Source organism: Papio anubis, chromosome 9 (genome assembly GCF_008728515.1).
Source record: "Papio anubis isolate 15944 chromosome 9, Panubis1.0, whole genome shotgun sequence".
Lineage (NCBI taxonomy): Eukaryota > Metazoa > Chordata > Mammalia > Primates > Cercopithecidae > Papio > Papio anubis.
The window spans coordinates 29,977,580-29,998,591 of NC_044984.1; the positions used below are offsets into that span (position 1 = coordinate 29,977,580).

The following is a 21,012-nucleotide window of genomic DNA, read 5'->3' on the forward strand; positions in this document are numbered from 1 at the left end:
CTCCAGCTGACAACCAGTGAGGTCTGGGCACTCAGTCCTGCAGTGGCAAGAACTGAATTCTGCCAGCCGAGTGAGGCTGAATGAGTTCTTCCCAAATCACCAGGTGAGAATGCAGATGAGACCAGGAGCTTTCTAAAGGACCTATCTACACCATGCTCAGACAGAAACTGAGACGCATTTGTTTTAAGCCACTAAATTTGTAGTAATTTAGGACATAGGAATAGATAATACAGGTACTGTCAACTTCCTTAGTTACATTGTTAATTTCATAGCAACTGTATTAGGTGGCAGCCAAATCATCCAGACTATCCCAAAGCGAATTTAATACTAACAGTAGTATAAAGAGTCTGGACCTTTATTACCTTTCCCAGGTAATAAAACAACTGGTTTCTAAAAGTTTGATATGGATTACACCTCTTAGGATTCCTCATAATCCTGTGACGTAAATATTCCCATTAATTATTTAACTCATATGACTAACAAAGAGCAGAGCTAGGAACTTGAGAACCAGGGTCCAGCCCCTGATGCCACCACCCTTCCAACTTTTATAGTTTCCCTAAAGTCTCAACTATGTTTCCCATATGCCCATAGACAGTAATAAACCCACAGACAGTAAAAAGTACTGGGAACATTTTGTTCTTCCTTTTAAATCCATCTTATCCACTAGATTAATAATTGTGCACATCAGTTAAAATGTCTTTTATTCGAAAGTCTATGTCTCAGTACAGAGGAATTTATTCCCTTCATGGCTTGTTATTAATACTAAGCACTTAAACTGAGTATATGTGAAGGCCAAAAACATTATTCTTACTGAAGACCTGTCAAACAAAGCCACAAAACAGCTCCTTTTATTTTCTAATAAGACTAGATTTATTCAATACCCTAGTAAAAGTTTTGATTATAAGTATCCAACAGTATAAAAAGTACAAAACAGATCTGTAGATTTCTAATATATTAATACAAAGTGCATGACTACATACAGTACATCCTACAGGCAAAGAGAGGTGGAAGGGGAAAAAGAAGACTGTGGTTGAGGTCTAGTAATAAATAAATAAATACAGAAGTAGAGATGATCCATATTATAGTATATTCTACCACCAATACTGCAACCAAAATGTACAAAAAAAAAAAATCATTTCAAAATAACTCAGGAGGATGATAATGGCTGGACTTTTGTAATTCGCCTCAAAGACTGTGGGAGAGCTGACTCAACTCACTGTATAGTCTGTGCATATGGTGGCTTGTAGCATGTAGGTTTTTTCCAAAAGAAGGAATTATAAAATGTTTAGATTAAGAACTATAAAACTACAGGGTGCCTATAAAAGGTGGCTTACTCCTTGTTATTATTATACTACCCAATTTTTAAAATGCAGTTTAAAAAATAAGCACTGAGTCTTGTTATGACAAGGCAGGCAAATGCTTCTCCCTCATTCTGAAAAGACTGAACTGGCGATGCTTTTGCTGACTATTCAGAAAAGAGGCAGTAAGAGCACACTGTGGTTTGGGTTCCAGTGAGAGGCTTTTCATGGGGATCTTAGGATTGAAGAGTGCTAAGTTCAGGATATCTCAATGTTCAGAAAGCCTGACTAAAAGAAGCCAAACCAAAACCATTTAACATGAACACAAACCTCTTTTCTTTTAGTAAATTTTACTTTTAATACAGAGTGAAAGAAAATAATAAAAACTTAATAGGCTAAAACAAGTCAAACACCCATTCTACACAGATAAAAACCTTCACAAAGGTCAACGGAAGTAATCCAGAGCTGAAACTGAATTGTGCAGATTTTCAATGGTCATCAAAGTCATGTAACACAAACAAAAGTCAATTATATTTACACACTCAGCAAGCCCTCTAAGAAATGTGCCCCAAAAAGCATTAACCTTTGTTTTGTGCCATCCTGAAGACTTGCACATTTTATTTTTCAGATAGCTTAACATTTTTAATAGAGTGTGCTCTCTACCATGCGGTAATGCTTTGGTACTATTCATACAGGGTCTCGCCTGTCCTAAAGACTTGCCATTTCCCAAAGAGGAGCTTTTGATTCTGCTTTAGAAGTTTTACATAAATTAAAATCTTTATCAAATATTAATATGAAGGGAGGCACAGGATGCAACATATATAGTCAAGTTACCTCTCTGTACATTTAGAAATTACTTTCTCCTCCAAGGTATTTGCAACATAAAGCTCAGTCTGTCCTGCTTAATAATCAGTAGTACAGGTTTGAATCATCAGAAGCTTGGCAAGACCTTAATACTTCAGAATTATCAACAACTACCTCTAGGGGCAAGTCCATGTTACTGAGTTATGACAAATTTATTATCGTGAGGGAAAACAAGAGTAGCCAGCCATCTTAAAAAATGCCCCAACCACTGCTTCTCAATACAGAAAGACTAAAAACTACATACAGTTTATCATACAACAAATCCCATCTCTGTCCCCTGAAATTCCCCTAGTTTCATTCATTAGAAGGGGATTAAAAAAAAAAAAAAAGACTTAAAGAGCACTTTACAGCAGCATTCAGCTTTCCTATGAAATACTCAGCATCTTAAATATTATGTACAACTCTTTTTTTAGTAAGCTAGACACTGGCTTCAGAGTTTGTGGGACTGGGGGAAATCAACCCATTCAAAACTACTCTAGAAATTGTGTTTTGGCAGAATAGCAGATATCCAAGTTAAAAATAGGAGGGTAATTTGAGACCAGCCTGGCCAACATGGTGAAACCCCGTCTCTACAAAAACTAAAAAATTAGCTGGGTCTGGTGGTGGGCACCTATAAACCCAGTTACTTGGGAGGCTGAGGCAGGAGAATCACTTGAACCCGGGAGGCGGAAGTTGCAGTGAGCTAAGATCACGGCACTGCACTCCAGCCTAGGCAACAAGAGCAAAACTCCATCTCCAAAAAAAAAAAAAAAAAAAAAAAAGAGGGTCAGTTTCTTGCTTTGTGGTCTTTTCAAAATTTAGATGTTTTTTTTTTTTGTTCCCCTTCTACATAAAAACCTCAGTCACCACTCCTGAGTGGAGATGGGCAGAGGCTCTGGCCCCTGCTCCTCTGGCTTCTCGGCAGCTGCTTTCTTATTGCTGCAGCAAGGCTTGAAGAGATGTGTGTCAATGAGGACTTCCCCAAAACGGCCTTTATAGATGATCCCACAACATATCTTCTGTCTAAAAGAAAAAAATGGAGAACAAGATACATTAATAAGGAAGAAAAATAGGAATACAAAAGAAATTTATTATAACTGCTCAAATATAACCAAACAGTTGTGCTTCTACAATCTTGCACATTCCAAGTGAAAGGGCTCCTAGAGTAACCCCAGTTAGCTAGAGAAGGGGAATTACCCAGGTCCCTTAAAGGCCACACTGGAATCTTCTCAAATGTTGAGGAAGATGGCATTTTGAGAGACAGCAGTCAGTTTCAAAGGCTGCCCCTGATGTTGTTAACTACAAAATCACCAACTCTTGAAAAAAAAATTAGCCACCATAAACAGGTTGATGCAGCTAGCAATTTTTTTATATATTTAATTTTTTTTTCTTTATCAATTCCTAAGTGCTTGAGTGGTAATTTTTAATTAAATACTGACTAGATAAAAATACACCTGTAATCCCAGAAGTTTGGGAGGCTGAGGTGGGCAGATAACTTGAAGTCAGGAGTTTGAGACCAGCCTGGCAGACATTGCAAAACTCCATCTCTACCAAAAATGCAAAAATTAGCCAGGCGTGGTGGCACGTGCCTAGAGTCCCAGCTACTTGGGAGACTGAGGCAGGAGAATCACTTGAACCCAGGAGGCAGAGGTTGCAGTGAGCTGAAATCACACAACTGCACTCCAGCCTGGAAGACAGAGCAAAACTCTGTCTCAAAAAAAAAAAAGTGTGTGTGTTAGCAAAGGCATCACAATAAGAATGCCCACAGACCACATATTCTAAGGGAAAGAAGATCATTTCCTATGAAGCCCCCTGCAGGCCCCTCCCCAGTCCCATCCCACCTCATCTCATCCTCTCCCCACTTAATTGTAGGTTTATCACTCCCTTTTCTTTATACTTATGGTTTCACCATATGTTGGTATCTCTAATCATACTGCACAGTTATCCGCTACACACACACACACACACAGAATCACAATGTATTCTGCAATGTTTTAGTCAACATTAATTGAGATCCATACATACTGTTATAGAGCTTTATTTCATTTTGACTTATGTATAATATTCTACCCTGTGAATATATAACAGTTTTATTTAGCTACCCTTATTTTAATATATAAATAAGTGGATACATTCTAAAGTTTTTACTAGTTTATACTGCTACCATTTAGGAATGGGAACATCTTCAACTTTACTCAAAAACGGCCATTTATCTACATGGTTATAACTATTTACACCTATAACTGACAGTGTTCTCATCATTCCATACCCTCTCTCCAACATTTGGTAATAGATTTTTTATTTTAGTTTTTTCACCAACCTAATGAGTGTAAAACCGTATCTCACTGAAATTTTAATTTGTATTTCCTTGATTTTCAAAAAGTTTGAACACATTATCATTTAATGAGTTATTTCGTGATTCCTTTCTAAGTGTGTCCATTTTTCTGTTGATTTATCTTTTTCTTCCATTGTAGTTGTCTGCATATTCCAGATACTAACCCTTTGTCAGATATATGTGCTGGATATCATTTCACTTTCTTTATGGTGTTATTTGATGAATTTAAGTTCATAATTATAATGTAATCAAACCTGGAAGTTTTTTTAAATGCTTAGTACTTTGTCATAAAAAATCCTTTTCCACTCAAAAGTCATATTCTATTTTCTACTTTAATGCATCTGTAATTGGTGTTTGTCTACGGTGTGAGGTAGGGAACCAAGCCCAGTTTTTTCACATGAATAACCATGTTGTTTTTAATATCCTAGCAACACTTATTGAACAGACCATTTTCGCCCATCAATCACCCCCACATCATGTATCACATAACAAGTGCTATATACATATATGGGCTTGTTTCCAGGCTCTCTATACTATTCCACTGGTTTATTTTTCTATTCCTAGTCCCAAAACACATTAATTACTATGGCTTTATAACTTCTTGATTTCTGTTAGGGAAAGTTTATCGACATCTTTTTCTTCTGAAGATGCCTATTTTGGGCCTTTTGCTTTTCTATATAAATTATAAATTAGCTTGTCAAGTTCCATAAATATGTTGGGGTTTTGACTGCAATTACCCTGAATCTACAAAGTGATAATCTCCCTAACAGTCAGTTTAATAATATCTATGAATGTGCTATACCTCTCAATTTATTTAGGTGTGTTTAAATGTTATTCAATGGCCAGGCACAGTGGTTCATGCCTATAATCCCAGCACTTTGGGAGGCCAAGACGGACAGATCACCTGAGGTCAGGAGTTCACTATCAGCCTGGCCAACATGGTGAAACCTCATCTCTACTAAAAATACAAAAATCAGCAGGGTGTGGTGGTGCACGCCTGTAATCCCAGCTACTCCGGAGGCTGAGACAGGAAAACTCCTTGAACCCAGGAGGTGGAGGTTGCGGTGAGCCAAGATCGCACCACTGCACTCCAGCCTAGGGTGACAGAGTGAGACTCTCTCTCTCTCTCTCTCTCTGTATATATATATATACACACACACATATATATACACACACACATACATATATATATATGAATGTTCTTCAACAATATTGTATGATTTTTACATAACTCCTCCAAAGGGTTTTTGATATTTTACTACTACATTATTTTGTATTTCCTAACACTAGGGTAAAATGTATCATTCTAACGCCAAACTGCCTAGATTTAAATCCTGCTCTACTTATTGTGTAACCTTAAACAAAGTACTCCCTCTTTGTACCTCTGTTTTCACATAATGCTTCACAGAACTGTTGTAAAGACTAAGTAAGGCCAGGTGCAGTATCTCACACCTGTAATCCCAGCACTTTGGGAGGCCAAGGCAGGCAGATCACTTGAGGCCAGAAGTTCAAGACCAGCCTGGCCAATATGGCGAAACCCATCTCTACTAAAATACAAAAGTTAGCCAGGCATGGTGGTGCATGCCTGTAGACCCAGCTATTTGGGCGGCTGAAATGGCAGAATCGCTTGAACTCAGGAGGCAGATATTGCAGTGAGCCAAAATAACACCACCGTACTCCAGTCTGGGCTACAGAGTGAAACTCTCAAAAAAAAAAGATTAAATAAATGCATATATTTAAGCCATCTATAAAGTACTCATACTATGCGCTAGGCACTGTTCTAAAGCGTTTACTACTACTGGTACTACCACTATCACTGCTACTACCAATATTGTATTGGTTAGAACCTTCTGTATAATGCTGAATAGAAATGGTGATAGTCAACACCCTTGATTTGTTCCTGATCATAGAGAAAATGCTTTCTTTTTATCACAGTTATGTATTATGTACTTTGGTACTTTTTGTAAGATTCCTGTTGTCTAAGTAAAAAAGTTTCCTTCTATTCCTATTTTGCTAGAAGTTTTGTTTTAAACCTTAAAGGAAAGTTCAAATTTGTCAAACTCCTTCTTTGCACCACTAAGAAGACAATACCTTTCTTTAGAACCTATCAATGTGGGCTGGGCACGGTGGCTCACGCCTGTAATCCCAACACTTTGGGAGGCTGAGACGGGTGGATCACCTAAGGTATGGAGTTCGAGACCAGCCTGACCAACAATGAAACCCCTTTTCTACTAAAAATACAAAAATTTAGCCAGGCATGGTGGTGTGCGCCTGTAATCCCAGCTACTCGGGAGGCTGAGGCAGGAGAATCGCTTGAACCCGGGAGGTAGAGGTTGCAGTGAGCCGAAATCGTGCCATTGCACTCCAGCCTGGGCAACAAGAGCGAAACTCCATCTCAAAAAGGAAGGAAGGACGGAAGGAAGGAGGGAAGGAAGGAAGGAAGGACGGACGGACGGACGGAAGGAAGGAAGGAAGGAAGGAAGGAAGGAAGGGAAAAGAAGGAAGGAAGGAAGGAAGGAAGGAAGGAAGGAAGGAAGGAAGGAAGGAAGGAAGGAAGGAAGGAAGGAAGGAAAGAAAGAAGGAAAGAAAGAAAGAAACTGCTAATGTGGTAAATTATATTAGTTGATCTTCTCATGTTCAAAAACCAATCTTACATACCTAGAATAACCCTAGTGGTAGATGATGTATTGTTTTGGTATCAAATTTATATCAGCCTTAAAAATGCTTGGGGCCTATGCCCTATTTTATCCACAGTCTGGAAAAGCCAGTGCATAGGCCCCAATCATCTGTTCCTGGATGTTTAGTACAACTTGCATATTGTGGCTTTTTTTTTTTTTTGAAATAGAGTCTTGCTTTGTCACTAGGCTGGAATGCAGTGGTGCAGTAATAGTTTACTGCAACCCTAACCTCCTAGGCTCAAGCAATCCCCTCACCTTGGCCTCCCAAAATGCTAAGATTACAGGTGTGAGCCACCACGCCTGGCCCGAATCAATTTATTATGAGATTATCTCGTTTTTTCACTTTTTCTTGAGACAGCTTTAGCAAGATGCCTTTTTTCTAGTACTGTACCCGCTTCACCTGTATGTTCAAATTTATTGGCATAAAGTTGTCTATAATATCCTGTTTTTTAAATGTCTGCTTTATCTATACCTAAGTCTCTTTTCTCTCTCCTAAAATTGCTTATGTGTATCATCTCCTTTTCCTGATCCACTTTATCTCTAGTACTTTTTTGGTCACGTCTTTTTGAAGGACCAACTTTTAGTTTCACTGATTCTCTCCACTGCATATTGTCTTTCTACTCCACTTATCTAGCAACAGGAAATGTAGGTACCTTGATGTGATTTTTATTTTAAATAAATTTTAATAGGAAGAACATACAAAATCCCACTTCTCTGCTCAATTCCTGCTTAATACACTGCAATCGTGTGTTACCAACTGTTTGCCAAATGCCATTTAATTGCTAAGGAAGTAGGAAAACACTGCCTGTAATTAAGATGGTTTGCTGGTTAGAGAGATATTTTCTGTTTCTTTTACCTTTTCCAGTATGTGAGATCTAAAAAGGAAAAAACTGGTGTTCTGTTAGAACCAGAAGCCATCTCTGTATCTGAGCCGTCATCTGACTGGTTACTGTAACAAGGAGATTGAGCTGGGGAGGCACTTGAGGTGGTACTGTGAGCATCAGAATCTGCAATAAAGATTAAAAGAAAAAATAAAATTTTCAATTTCATTACATGTAATTGCAACTAAACCTCAGCATAAGACACTGAATCAGTTGGTAAAAAAGAAAAAGTAAAAAAAATTCATTTTCTATGCACTACTGGTATTTGAAGATATTCACACTAACATGTTTTTTTAAAAAGTGAAGAAGATGGAATAGACATACCCTTTCCTATTCCTCCTGCTTATACAACTAAAATCCCAGGATATTATATATAAAACAAACCTAAGACTCCAAAAGGTGACGACCATCTAGGGAGCTCAAGACCCAAGGCAAGCCATGGTGGTGGGTTCCTTAGTTTTTCTGGATTTTCCTTTTGCCTTATAATCCCCAGCTTTGGAAGTGACACAGTAGCCACCCAGAAATGCCAATGGGTACAGACAATCAAAACAAAAACAAAACAAAAATCCAAAACCCCAGTTAAAGCCTGATCTCTCTAGCAAAGAACTAGGAAAAGGGCAGCCTAGCCAGACAGAAAACGTTTCTAGACAATAACCACCTTCCTGTTCCAGCCAAACCCACAGAAAAAACTGTGGACACTTTTCCTAAGCCCAGCAGAGGCTGAGGTGAAGAACCTATATTTCCACCCTCACAAGACTTGGAAGCCCCCCGACACCTACACCAGGGTGGTGTCACAGGAAGCCTAGCTAAGTCAGGATTTTCGTTATGGCCCACTAACTACAAGGCCACCCTCACCAAGTGGGAGCCTGAACTCTCCTGACACCCAGTAGTAACAAGGAGCCTCCCCCTCCCCCCAATCTCAGAGGTCAACGGAGGATGAGAGAGAAACCAGAATTCTAACACCTGGCGGTAACAGGGTGGTTATGCCCCTCCCTCTTTCCCTGCTCTGAGGGGTGTCAAAAAAGCCAGTTAAAACAGAAGGGTTAAATAAGACCCAGAGTCTCACAACATAATCTGAAAATGTCCAGGTTTCAATAGAAAAATTACATCAGTCCAAGAATCAGGAAGATCTCAAACTAAATGAAAAGGCCAACATTAAGATGACAAAGACATCAGAATTATCTGACCAAGATTTTAAAGCAGCCATGACAAAAATGCTTCAGTGAGCAATTATGAACATGTTTGAAATAAATGAAAACACAGCCTTGGCAAAGAAACAGGAAGCCTCAGTAAAAATAAGATAGAAAACTATAAGGACAAAATAAATGGAAAATTTGTAACTGAAAAAAATACAATAAAGAAAATAAAAACCACAGTGGATGGGCTGAGCAACATGGAGGGGAGGCAGAAAACAAACAGTGAACTGGAAGAAAGAACAACAGAAATTACCCAGTATGAACAACACAGAAAACAAATGAACAGAGCATGAGAAGCCTGTGGGGCTTAGTCAAACACACATCTACATTCATGTCACTGCAGTCCTGGAGGGAGAGGAAAAACAGAATAGAGGCGAAAAAGTACTCAAATATAGTGGCTGAAAACTTGTCAAATTTGGTGAGACATAAACCTAAGATTCAAGAAGCTGACCAAAGCCCAAACAGAATAAACCCAAAGAAATCCATGCCAAAACGCATCATAATTAAACCTCTATAAACTAACCCAAGAGAAAAATCTTGAAAGCAGCCAAAGAATAATGACATTATACCTATAAAGGGAAAACAAAAGATCCTGATTTAATAAGGAATAAAAGCAGTTGATTAGATGCAGAGCTAACGCTGATTTAATACTTTGCCTGTTTACATGAAGAAGATGTCATATAAATGTACAAGTCAGAAAATAAGTTTCTTGGTTAACAGTCATTGTGCTATAAGGCTGTTGTACTGCCACGTCACAGTAAGAGCAGTATCATAAACCTCATAAACACAGGTAGGGCCGACCATACACCTTGCCCGTCCCAGGACACATGGACAGAGCAATCCTTCAATTCAGATAACCAATCAAGTACTTATTAAATATTTATAAGACATCAAATCCTATGTTTTATGCTGCATGGAAAGAAACAGACTAAAGAAAACTTTGGATTTTTTAAAATTTTTATCTTTTGGTTTTCCTTGAGACCGGATCTCACTGTCACCCAGGCTGGAGTGCAGTGGCATGACCACAGCTTGCTGCAGCCTCAACCTCCTGAGCTCAAGCAATCCTCCTGTCTCAGTCTCCTGAGTAGCTGGGGCTACAGGCACACACCACCATACTCGGCTGGTTATTTTTTTAATTTTTAGTAGAGACAAGGTCTCATTATTTGCCCAGACTGGTCTTGAACTCCTAGCCTCAAGCAGTCCTCCCACCTCAGCCTCCCAAAGTGCTGGGATTACAGGCATGAGTCACCACACCTAGCCAAGAAAATGTGTTTGTTTTTGTTTGCTTATTTAAAACAGAGTCTCACTCTGTCGCCCAGGCAGGAGTGCAGTGGCACGATCTCAGTTCACTGCAGCCTCCACCTCTTAGATTTTCATGCCTCAGCCTTTTGAGTAGCTACAACTACAGGTGTGCACCACCACACCCAACTAGTTTTTTTGTATTTTTAGTAGACAGGATTTCACCATGTTCGCCAGGCTGGTCTTGAACTCCTGGCCTCCCAAAGTGCTGGGATTACAGGTGTGAGCCACCACACCCAGTCAAGAAAATGTTTTCTGAATAGAGCTCACAAATATTTTATATTAACAAAAATTTACATAAAACAGCATAAAATTAGGTATCTAAAACAAAGAAAGCACCGTTAGTATTTTTAATATGTTAACTTAGCAAACAAACAAAATCCTCAAGAGTAGCAGGCTTTAAAAGAATGAGTCTAGTGGGATGTTTAAGACTTCCTAAATAACTAACATCAACAGACACCTCTATGCTGCTGAGGAAAACTCACTCCCCTAGGAAGTACTTAATAGCTTTAAACTATTTGAAATTTCAATTATCTGACCATTTTTTGTTTTGTTTTGGGAGACGGAGTTTCACTCTTATTGCCTAGGCTATAGTACAATGAGGTGATCTCGGCTCACCACAACCTCTGCCTCCCGCGTTCAAGCAATTCTCCTGCCTCAGCCTCCCCAGTAGCTGGGATTACAGGCATGCACCACCACGCCCAGCTAATATTGTATTTTTAGTAGACACGGGGTTTCTCCATGTTGGTCAGGCTGGTCTTGAACCCCCAACCTCAGGTGATCCTCCTGCTTTGACCTCCCAAAGTGCTGGGATTACAGGTGTGAGCCTCCACGCCTGGCCCAAACTGCAATTTTAAGTCTTAAAAATTACGTAGGATTTGGAAGGCACCAAGGAGTGATTAGATGGCATCAAGTCGGTAGGGACAACAGGCAAAGTCAACAAGCAAAGTTGTGGAAGCCAAACACACTCCAGGACTCGCTCAAACAAAAATAGGACCTTCAAACACTTTCTAGGAATTCTCAACTATATTTTACAGCAAGCAGAAATCACTGCAGATTTTGGAAAGGATGACACAAAAAGAATACCTAACATTTATAGAGGAATTTATTTTGTTTTACAAAGCCATTTTTTATTTGATTATCCCCAGTTCTCTGATTAGAAAATTACGGTTAAACGTCAAGTGACTCCAGAATCACACATCTGCTAGTAAGAAGAGCCAAAATTCAAATCCAGACCTATAACTCTAGGTCCAATGCCTTTCCAGTACACCACAAAATGTCTCGAAAAGAGAATACAGGGCTGGGCACGGTGGCTCAGGCCTGTAATCCCAGGACTTTGGGAGGCCAAGCAGGGCAGATCACCTGAGGTCAGGAGGTCAAGACCAGCATGGCCAACATGGCAAAACCCTGTACCTACTAAAAATACAAAAATTAGCTGGGCATGGTGGCAGGCGCCTGTAATCCCAGCTACTCAAGAGGCTGAGGCAGGACAATCACTTGAACCCAGGAGGCGGAAGTTGCAGTGAGCTGAGATAGTGCCAGTGAGCTGAGATAGTGCCACTGCACTCCAGCCTGGGTGACAGAATAAGACTCCATCTCAAAAAAAAAAGAACGAAAGATAAGAGAATACAGGCCAGGTATGTGCAGGATGCACAGAAGCAAACACATAACCAGAAGCGCAGACCATTTAGTGGGTGATATATAAAAATGCACATGTCTCCCAACTGCTTCAATGCACAAAGGTGCTAGCAATTTATAATGTACCTGGTGAACACCCTGTTTCAGTTTGAGCCTCCACAATCTACACACCTTATTATAAAAGGAATTTATTTTCAGTCTCCAACTACTACACAGCACAGTTTCACAATAAAAATCTAAAATTGCACTGAATATATTCCCTTAAGTAAGGCAAAAGTGAGATATCACTTTCCCTATAATTAAGGGAAAGGGCTAAGAATATACATATGAATAATCAGTTCCTCCGCCTTCAAGTGATAAAAGAAAATTAGTGTTTCCCAAATGTTCATTAAAACATCTAGTGAGGACCGGGTATGATGGTTCATGCATGTAATCCTAGCACTTTTGGGAAGCTGAGGTGGGTGGATTGCTTGAGCTAAGTTTGAGACCAGCCTGGGCTACATGGCAAAACCCCAGCTCTACTAAAAATACAAAAAATTAGCCAGGCACGGTGGCGCATGTCTGTAGTCCCAGCTACTCGGGAGGCTTATGCACAAAAATTGCTTGTACCCGAGAGACGGAGGCTGCAGTGATCCAAGATCACACCACTGTACTCCAGCCTGGGTGATAGAGCAAGACCCTGCTTCAAATAAATAAATAAATAAATAAATAAATAAATAAATAAATAAAATAAAACAAAACATCTAGTGAGAAAGGAAGGTAGTGTTAAATCTTTAGGGAGCTGCGGGGTTGAGAGCTGGTTAGGAAAGGGAAATGTATAATTAAAATACATATACACATTTATATTACCTAAATATATTACTACATCTCTACCACTTATTAAGTGGCCCAGATCAAGGTTAAATCACTCCTTCGTGCTTCCTATTCTGAGCTCTAAAATGGAAATAAGTGAGATCATTACATACGTAAAGTGCTTAGTACACCAAAATGCTCAAAAAATGTGAGTTCTCCTGCACTCCTCACTTTACTGTCACTAAACTTAAATGTCTTTTTCCATTATTCTAAAATAAGCATGATAACCATTTGTCTTGATTGATAATGTTTTCTCTAACAGGGCCCTATAGATTTTTATAAGTACTGAGAGCTACAATACAGGTCCACAACCCCTAGCGGCAATTCTGAGAAAGCTCTGGAAACACAAAGTATATTCCTAACCTATCTGGCCACAAAATCTGATATGACCTACACTATGATTATAAGCAAACAAACCTGACTAGCCTATGTACCATCTATTTATTCCACTAAATGTGAATACTGCTACTTTTTGCTGTAAAAATACTAATGTGTTTGGTTCAATAATGCTCCTTCAAACCCCAAGGGTAATAGAGATATTTATTAGACAATAACATTATATGCAGTGTATTTCCTTTTCAAAATCTAAAATCTAAATTCCAAAATACAGACGTGCCACTACAGCAATCCCCCAAAACTTCCAATAACAGCATGTGACCTGACATTAATTAGACATTCCTTTCTTATTCTATCAACACAACACACTGCCCCTTAAACCTGAAAGCAAGCCCTGAGGTTGGCTGTATTTCAAAATGTGAGTTATGATTTCTAAAGTTACTTTCCAGAAAACCTGAGCTTTGGTCTCAGATTGTCCCCTAATTATTTACGTACCTTCTTGCACATCTGCAGGACTCGATTTCCTTATGGATAAAAATCAAGTAAACGAGCTAGAAATGCACCTCCTAGAAAATTAAGATGTCAGTAAAGACATCAGAGTGGTCTCAGTACAATCTGAAGTGGTTAGCTAGTAGAAATACTCTCAAGACATCAACATCAGAAAGAGTGCTAAGATTTCACAGAAATAAGGTAACATCTCTACCAAGTCAATATTGCCTTCCAGTGCTATTTATGAAAAGCAATAAAGGAAAAAATGATCCACACATGCCATACACCACCCCCAGCCAAAAATAACAAAACAATTATTAAGTACTAATGTTGTAATATCAAACTTACTATGACGTTTAAATTCCTTCTGCAGTTTACTGATCTGGTTGCTTTTTATCCTGTTCCCAGATAGAGTTTTCACTTTCTTTGGTTTCAATGTAGTCTTTAGACTGGGTCCAGCCCTTGCATCTACCACCTGGAAGAAAATACTGAATATTTAATAATATTTTTAAAATGATACTAGTGTATCCCTTTGGTTCAGATCCGTGCCTATTTGAGAACCACAGTTTTACACTGAAAAGAGGGTGAAACTCCTCCATGTGCACCTTTAATCATCACATGACATAAGGGAATAAATAATATTTATCTAGTGGGGTTTTTTAAGATACTCTTTCCTGTGAAGTGGGTAATAGTGGGAGTCTGTTGGAAAAAAATTTAAATAGATTTGTATATGGGATAATCGTTACTGGATGACCCAACTAGGTTAAGAATCAAACCTAAAAACAACTCCATTTCTACAGGATAATGTTTTACAGTTTATGAAAAGCTTTCACATACTTTTTATCTTCAATACAAAGCAATAAACGGGGCTATTTTTGTTACTCCAATTTTAGACGGAAGGAAAACAAGGCAAAGAGAAATTATGCATGTTGCCTTATTTTACCAAGCGAGTAAATGGGTTAAGAGGGGTGGAGAGGGGAAAAGACTGGAATCAAGGTCTTCAGGTCTTTATGCTTTTTTCACTACACACCTTAATCTCTGAGGTGAGTTATATGACAGCAATAGCATGTTCTCCCACAGTCTAGCCCAGCCATTGATCTCGCCCCATATGGCCCTGTTTCTTAGGTATTCATTCACATTTATTAGTTGCAGATTTCTACCCCATGTAAAAAAGAACGTTGTTACCATCTTCAAAATCATGACCTATTATAATAGCATAACACTGTTATCAAAGGACAATGTAAGGCTAGTGTGAATGATAACTATGTGTTATACCTTCTACATATCATCTCATCCAGTTCTCACAGCTGCTCTGTAACAGAGCTATTATCTTTGCACTTCACAAATAAATGTAACCTGCCCAAAGTCCACAACTAGTAGTGGTAAAGGCAAAATTCAAATTCAAGTCTGATCCTAAAATCTATGTGCTCATTAGTACCAACCTGAGTTCAAAGGATGATGTTATCCAAAGAGATTTAAGAAAAAGGATTCACATCTAATTAACTCTAGGAATTACTGAGTTAAGTCTAAAAATAGGTGAATGCTTACTGTGAATCTCCAAAAGGGAGATATTGGATACAGTCTTAAGGAAATGCCATACCAGGCTATTCTGTTCTAAAGATGCCAAAATGTTAGGCAATTATATCTGAGCAGCAGCTAGTGTTTTTCTTTATTCTTTTCAGACTTTTCTACCCTAGGGATATATTACTTCCTAAATTAGGGGGAAATTAATATTACTTTAAATATAATAGAGGTATAATTGAAAAAAAGAAAATGGACTAACATGATTCCAGTTTTTTTTTGATCCTGCTGGCAACTTCTTCCATCTTTTCACAAGCAGGACACAGGCATTGCAGATGTCTCCTGAACGAGTCTCATGCAATCTGATAAGAAAACAATCAAACCTTTATCAGTCTCCCTTACCTTAAAGAATTCAAGCAAGCACATTTCCTTTGGGAAAAAAACTGTATCTATATATGGTTTATAGATACAATTTAATCATCCTGGATGATCCCATTCCATTGTTTCTATAGAATATTTCAGAAATAAAATTATCTTCTAGATTCAACAAACCAATTCTACGTACTGCAATTTGGTTATTTTGAAATAAGAAATGCTTTTAAAATTAAATAGGCCAGGCTGGGTGTGGTGGCTCACGCCAGCAATCCCAGCACTTTGAGAGTCTGAGGCGGGTGCATCACTTGAGGTCAGGAGTTCGAGACCAGCCTGGCCAACATGATGAAATCCTGTGTCTCTCCTAAAAATACAAAAATTAGCCTGCTGGCACACACCTGTAGTCCCAGCTACTCAGGAGGTTTAGGCAGGAGAATCGCTTGAACCCAGGAAGCAGAGGTTGCAGTGAGCCAAGATCGCACTACTGCACTCCAGCCTGGGCAACAAGAGTGAGACTCCATCTCAAAAAAAAAAAAAAAAAAATTAAATAATTAAATAGGCTGGTGCGGTGGCTCACACCTGTAATCCCAGCACGTCGGAAGACCAAGGTGGGAAGATCACCTGAGTGCAGGAGTTCGAGACCAGCCTGGGCAACAAAAGGAGACCCCCATCTCTACTTTAAAATAAAAAAAAAGAAATTTAATTAAAAAATGCTTTTAAAATTAAGGAGTAAAACTCAAGACCTAAAAGAGATTCTGATTATCATGGTTTTAAATAATGCTGTTTAATCAATCTTTCTTGAAATGTGTAGATATATTTCTTTTTTGGTGAGGGCGTGGAGGTGAATAGGATCTCACTCTGTCACCCAGGCTGGAATGCAGTGGTGGGATTATGGCTCACTACAGCCTCAACTTCCCAGGTTCAAGTGATCCTTCCACTTCAGCCTCCCTAGTAGCTGGGACCACAGGCACATGCCACCACGTCTGGCTAATTTTTCTATTTTTTGTAGAGACAGGGTTTCACCATGTTGCCCAGGCTTTGTCTCCAACCCCTGGGCTCAAATGATCTGTCTGCCTTGGCCTCCCAAAGTGCTGGGATTACAGGTGTGAGCCACCACACCCGGCCTGTGTAGTTATTTCATAAGTATCAAAATGCTACCCTTTGGCAAGTAAAATAATGTGTCATAATATTCTAGTTTCACAGCAAACAAAACCAGAGAAGGATTGTAGTTTTAAAAAATGAAACTGGCCAGATGAGATGGCTTATGTCTGTAATCCCAGCACTTGAGGAGGCCGAGGCAGCCAGGAGTTTGAGACCAGCCTGGGCAACATCGCAAAATCCTGTCTCTACAAAAAAATAAGAAAAATTAGCAGGGTATGATAGTGCATGCCTGTAGTCCCAGCTACTCAGGAGAATGAGGTGGGAGAATCACCTGAGGCCAGTGAGGTCAAGGCTGCAGTGAGCCATGATAGTGATACTGTACTTCTGCCTGGGTGACAGAGTGAGACTCTGACTCAAACAAACAAACAAACTATTATATTGCTGGTGCACACCTGTAGTCCCAGCTACTTGAGAGGCTCAGACAGGAGGATCACTTGAGCCCAAAAGTTCAAGGCTGTAATGCACAATGATCACACCTGTGAACAGTTACTGCACTCCAACCTAGGCAACACAGGAAGACATTGTCTCTTTAAAAAAGAAAAGAAAGAAATAATGACTTCCCCTGTTAGAAATTACTTTCACCACCTTTTCTTATCGAAACATTTGTTCATCGTTTATTGTTAATCCTGGACTTTGTAATTATTCTGAAGGTTGTCAAAAAGGTCTGTGCCAACCATTCCTTTTTAAATTTTATTTTTATTTTAGTATCTTCATTTCCTCAACCTCCCAGGCTCAGGTGATCCTCTCACTTCAGCCTCCGACGTAGCTAGGACTACAGGTAAGCACCTCCACGTCCAGCAAGTTTTTTTGTTTGTATTTTTTATAGAGATGGGTTTCGCCATGTTACCCAGGTGGTCTCAAGCTCCTGGTTCAAGTGACCGACCTGCCTCAGCCTCCCAAAGTGCTGGGATTACTGGCATGAGCCACTGCACCCTGTCAAGGGAAATTTTTTTTTTTTTTTTTTTTTTTTGAGATGGAGTCTCGCTCTGTCGCCAGGCGGGAGTGCAGCGGCATGATCTCGGCTCACTACAACCTCCGCCTCCTGGGTTCAAGCGATTCTCCTGCCTCAGCATCCTAAGTAACTAGGACTATAAGTGTGCGCCACCACGCCCAGCTTATTTTTGTATTTTTAGTAGAGGCAGGGTTTCACCATGTTGGCCAGGATGGTCTCGATCTCTTGACCTCGTGATCCGCCTGCATCGGCCTCCCAAAGTGCACTCAGATTACTGGTGTGAGCCGCTGCACCCAGTCAACAGTAATTTTTTTAAAAGCCTTTTTAAAAATTAACCACAAAAGGAAGTCAACAACAAAAGGGTTTGTCTAGCTACAACTGTAAGGGGCTTCACAATTAATGTGGTAGCTCCTCATAATCTGGAAAAAAGTAGGCTGTCAGCGTTGTTTGATTCATTTAAAAAGCAGGAGACTTAAACAGCCTAAATTAGAATAAGTGATTTTTATTATTAGCACATTGTTCCAATCACCTTGCTTACAAATATTTCTGTATGCTGTGGTATTTTTTCACTCTAAGAATAGTAAAAACATCAGGTGATCTTACCCAAAACAGCTCTGGAAGTCCTTTTCATAGCGTTTACTGTCAGTGAATCGAGAACTGGAGGACTTAGCTCTGCAAATACAGCAGCCCTCTATACTTCGGTACATCTTTGGTTTGTGAAAACCAAACATCTTTTCTTCTGGGCAATAGTCTGTAAAGCCAAGGGAATTGACACATCTTTGTTGAGGGCTGTAACAAGGAACCATTAAAGAGTTCTCTCTGCTCCACCCCACCCCCAAGCAACTTGGTATCATATGACCAAGACAGGCAGGCAGCTCAGGGGAAGACCTCCTGGATCTACCTCCATTCTTGGCACTATCATGGCAAATGTATAAAACACAAAGAAAAGTTTAGTTACTTAAGGAGGACTCTACTACCTCCTACCTCGCCTAGCAAACACGCACTCTAAAAATGGGGAACAGGAGCATTTTTTAAAATCAGGTTTTTAAGTAAGAAATGCCACAAACAATCCTGTAAAATAATGAAGCTGTACACAATCAAGGATGTATCCTTAAACTTAAGACAAACCTTTTTATTTTGCATCTTTGCATTAACGTGATTCCCCTCTGGGGAAGTTTTGAGCATTTACCATGAACACTATTTGATACTAAGTACACAACTAGCTCACTATGCATAGCCCATACTACTTTGCCTAATGGAAATTCAGAGGGGATTTCTTCTGTGATAAATGGGAAGTTCTAAGCAACAGGGTCAAGCTTGGCCCTGAATTGAAACTGCTGAAAGGAAGATGTAAAATTCACAAAAATCCAAGGTTAGAATAATAATAATAATAATTCCATGTATCATTAAGACAAAAAAAGAACGAGCTCATGTTGTCTGACCGCTGATCTGCCCCTTAGTTGTTAGAGGTTTGTGGACCTCTTCTATGAGGCTTTGTGCTGAGAGTAGTAAAAGTGGGAGGCAAATGTCCCAGAGGTGCAGAGTGAAATAAATTGCAGTCCTTCTGTTAAAAAAAAAAAAAAAATCTCAACATCAAGGAAGGAATGAAGAAAACAGCTCTGGAGCTGGATGCAAATATGTAGCTGGCAGTAAATCTGTACCTTAGGAAAAGTAATTTGGAATATCCAAGTCAAGGGCCAGCTCACCAGAACATCTGGACTAAGAGACGTGATGAAAAGGCAATGAATATAGAAACTAAACTCCAATGGACAAGTCCAGAGGATGTTTGTATGTATGAGGGTCTAACATAAATTATCACATAAAGCAACAACAAAAGAAAACAAATTTTTTTTTTTTTTTTTTGAGAGAGTCTCGCTCTGTCGCCCAGACTGGAGTGCGGTGGTGCGATCTCGGCTCACTGCAAGCTCTGCCTCCCGAGTTCAAGTGATTCTCCTGCCTCAGCCTCCCCAGCAGCTGGGACTGACTACAGGCGCCCGCCACCACACCCGGCTAACTTTTTGTATTTTTAGTAGAGACAGGGTTTCACCGTGTTAACCAGGATGGTCTCAATCTCCTGACCTCGTAATCCGCCTGCCTCGGCCTCCCAAAGTGCTGGGATTACAGGCGTGAGCCACCGTGCCTGGCCAAGAAAATTATTAATACCACTTTCGTGTCCATAGTTTTAGGAGTTATAACCACAGAACAGTATCTTTTTAAAGTTGTTTTAGACATAAACTTAGATGACTAAACCTAAAGCTTCAGTACAGTCATGTGTTGATTAACAATGGGGATACATTCTGAGAAATGCATCATTGGGCATCCTGGTGCAAACATCAGCATCCTCACACAAACCAAGATGACAATAGCCCACAATACCCCTAGGCTATATGGGATAGCCTACTGTTCCTAGGCAATAAACTTATACAGCATGTGACTGTACTGAATGCTGTAGGCAACTGTAATACAATGGTAAGAATCTGTGCATCTAAATACAAAAAACGTACAAAAAAATATGGTATTATAATCTTTTGGGACCAACATCATATATGCAGTCTATGGTTGACCAAAAAGTCCTTGTGTGACATATGGCTGTATTTGTCTTTGGATTGTCTCATCTGATCCCATTCCATTCCAATTCTGGTTAGTATAATATAGCAAGTATTAATGAAAATGATTCAGAAGTAACCAAATATCCAGGCTTTTTATATGTCTTTTTTTGGTATTGAGGGGTTTTGAAATATAGACAAAAGTTTTACAACTTTTAAAAGAAAGTATTTTTAAAACTTTTATTAGCAAATAATTAGCTTAAAAATTGAAGCTTCCCTTTCAAACAGGCTATTGTTAATATAACTGTTCTCTGCAATGTTTTTGTTGGTGAGAGAGGCAGGCCAAAGAGTGACATGGGGGCAAGGCAGAAGGCCTTGATGCATTTCAATAATTAAGTCTAAACAGTGACCTCTAAGAATTGTTCAAAAGAAACATTTTTAGTTGATAATAATTTTAGTTAAATGCTTGGGAATCTGATGCTTTGAGAGGAAGAAAAATGAGAAAGTACTCTCTACACAGTCGTAGGAAAAGGTCTAGAGAGGCCTGCTCAAATGAGGCAGATTTTTTTTTTCTCAATCCAACAACAAACCCATATGATAACTGAAAAGAAAATC

The 21,012-nt window shown here is 39.3% G+C and overlaps 1 protein-coding gene across 5 annotated transcripts in view; it reads right to left on the bottom strand.

Annotated features, from left to right (window-relative positions):
- Window positions 1-668: 668 nt before the first annotated feature.
- Window positions 669-21,012, bottom strand: part of SINHCAF (SIN3-HDAC complex associated factor) — a 46,122-nt gene continuing 25,778 nt past the window's right edge. For all 5 annotated transcript variants that reach the window (XM_021922158.2, XM_021922159.2, XM_021922161.2 and 2 more), the window contains 5 exons: window positions 18,455-18,602; window positions 15,629-15,728; window positions 14,194-14,320; window positions 8,011-8,161; window positions 669-3,164 (listed from right to left, as the gene is read on the bottom strand). In XM_021922158.2, coding sequence (XP_021777850.1) covers window positions 3,005-3,164; window positions 8,011-8,161; window positions 14,194-14,320; window positions 15,629-15,728; window positions 18,455-18,582 — 666 coding nt within the window. In that variant the 5' untranslated portion in view covers window positions 18,583-18,602 and the 3' untranslated portion in view covers window positions 669-3,004. The remainder of the gene's footprint in view (window positions 3,165-8,010; window positions 8,162-14,193; window positions 14,321-15,628; window positions 15,729-18,454; window positions 18,603-21,012) is intronic.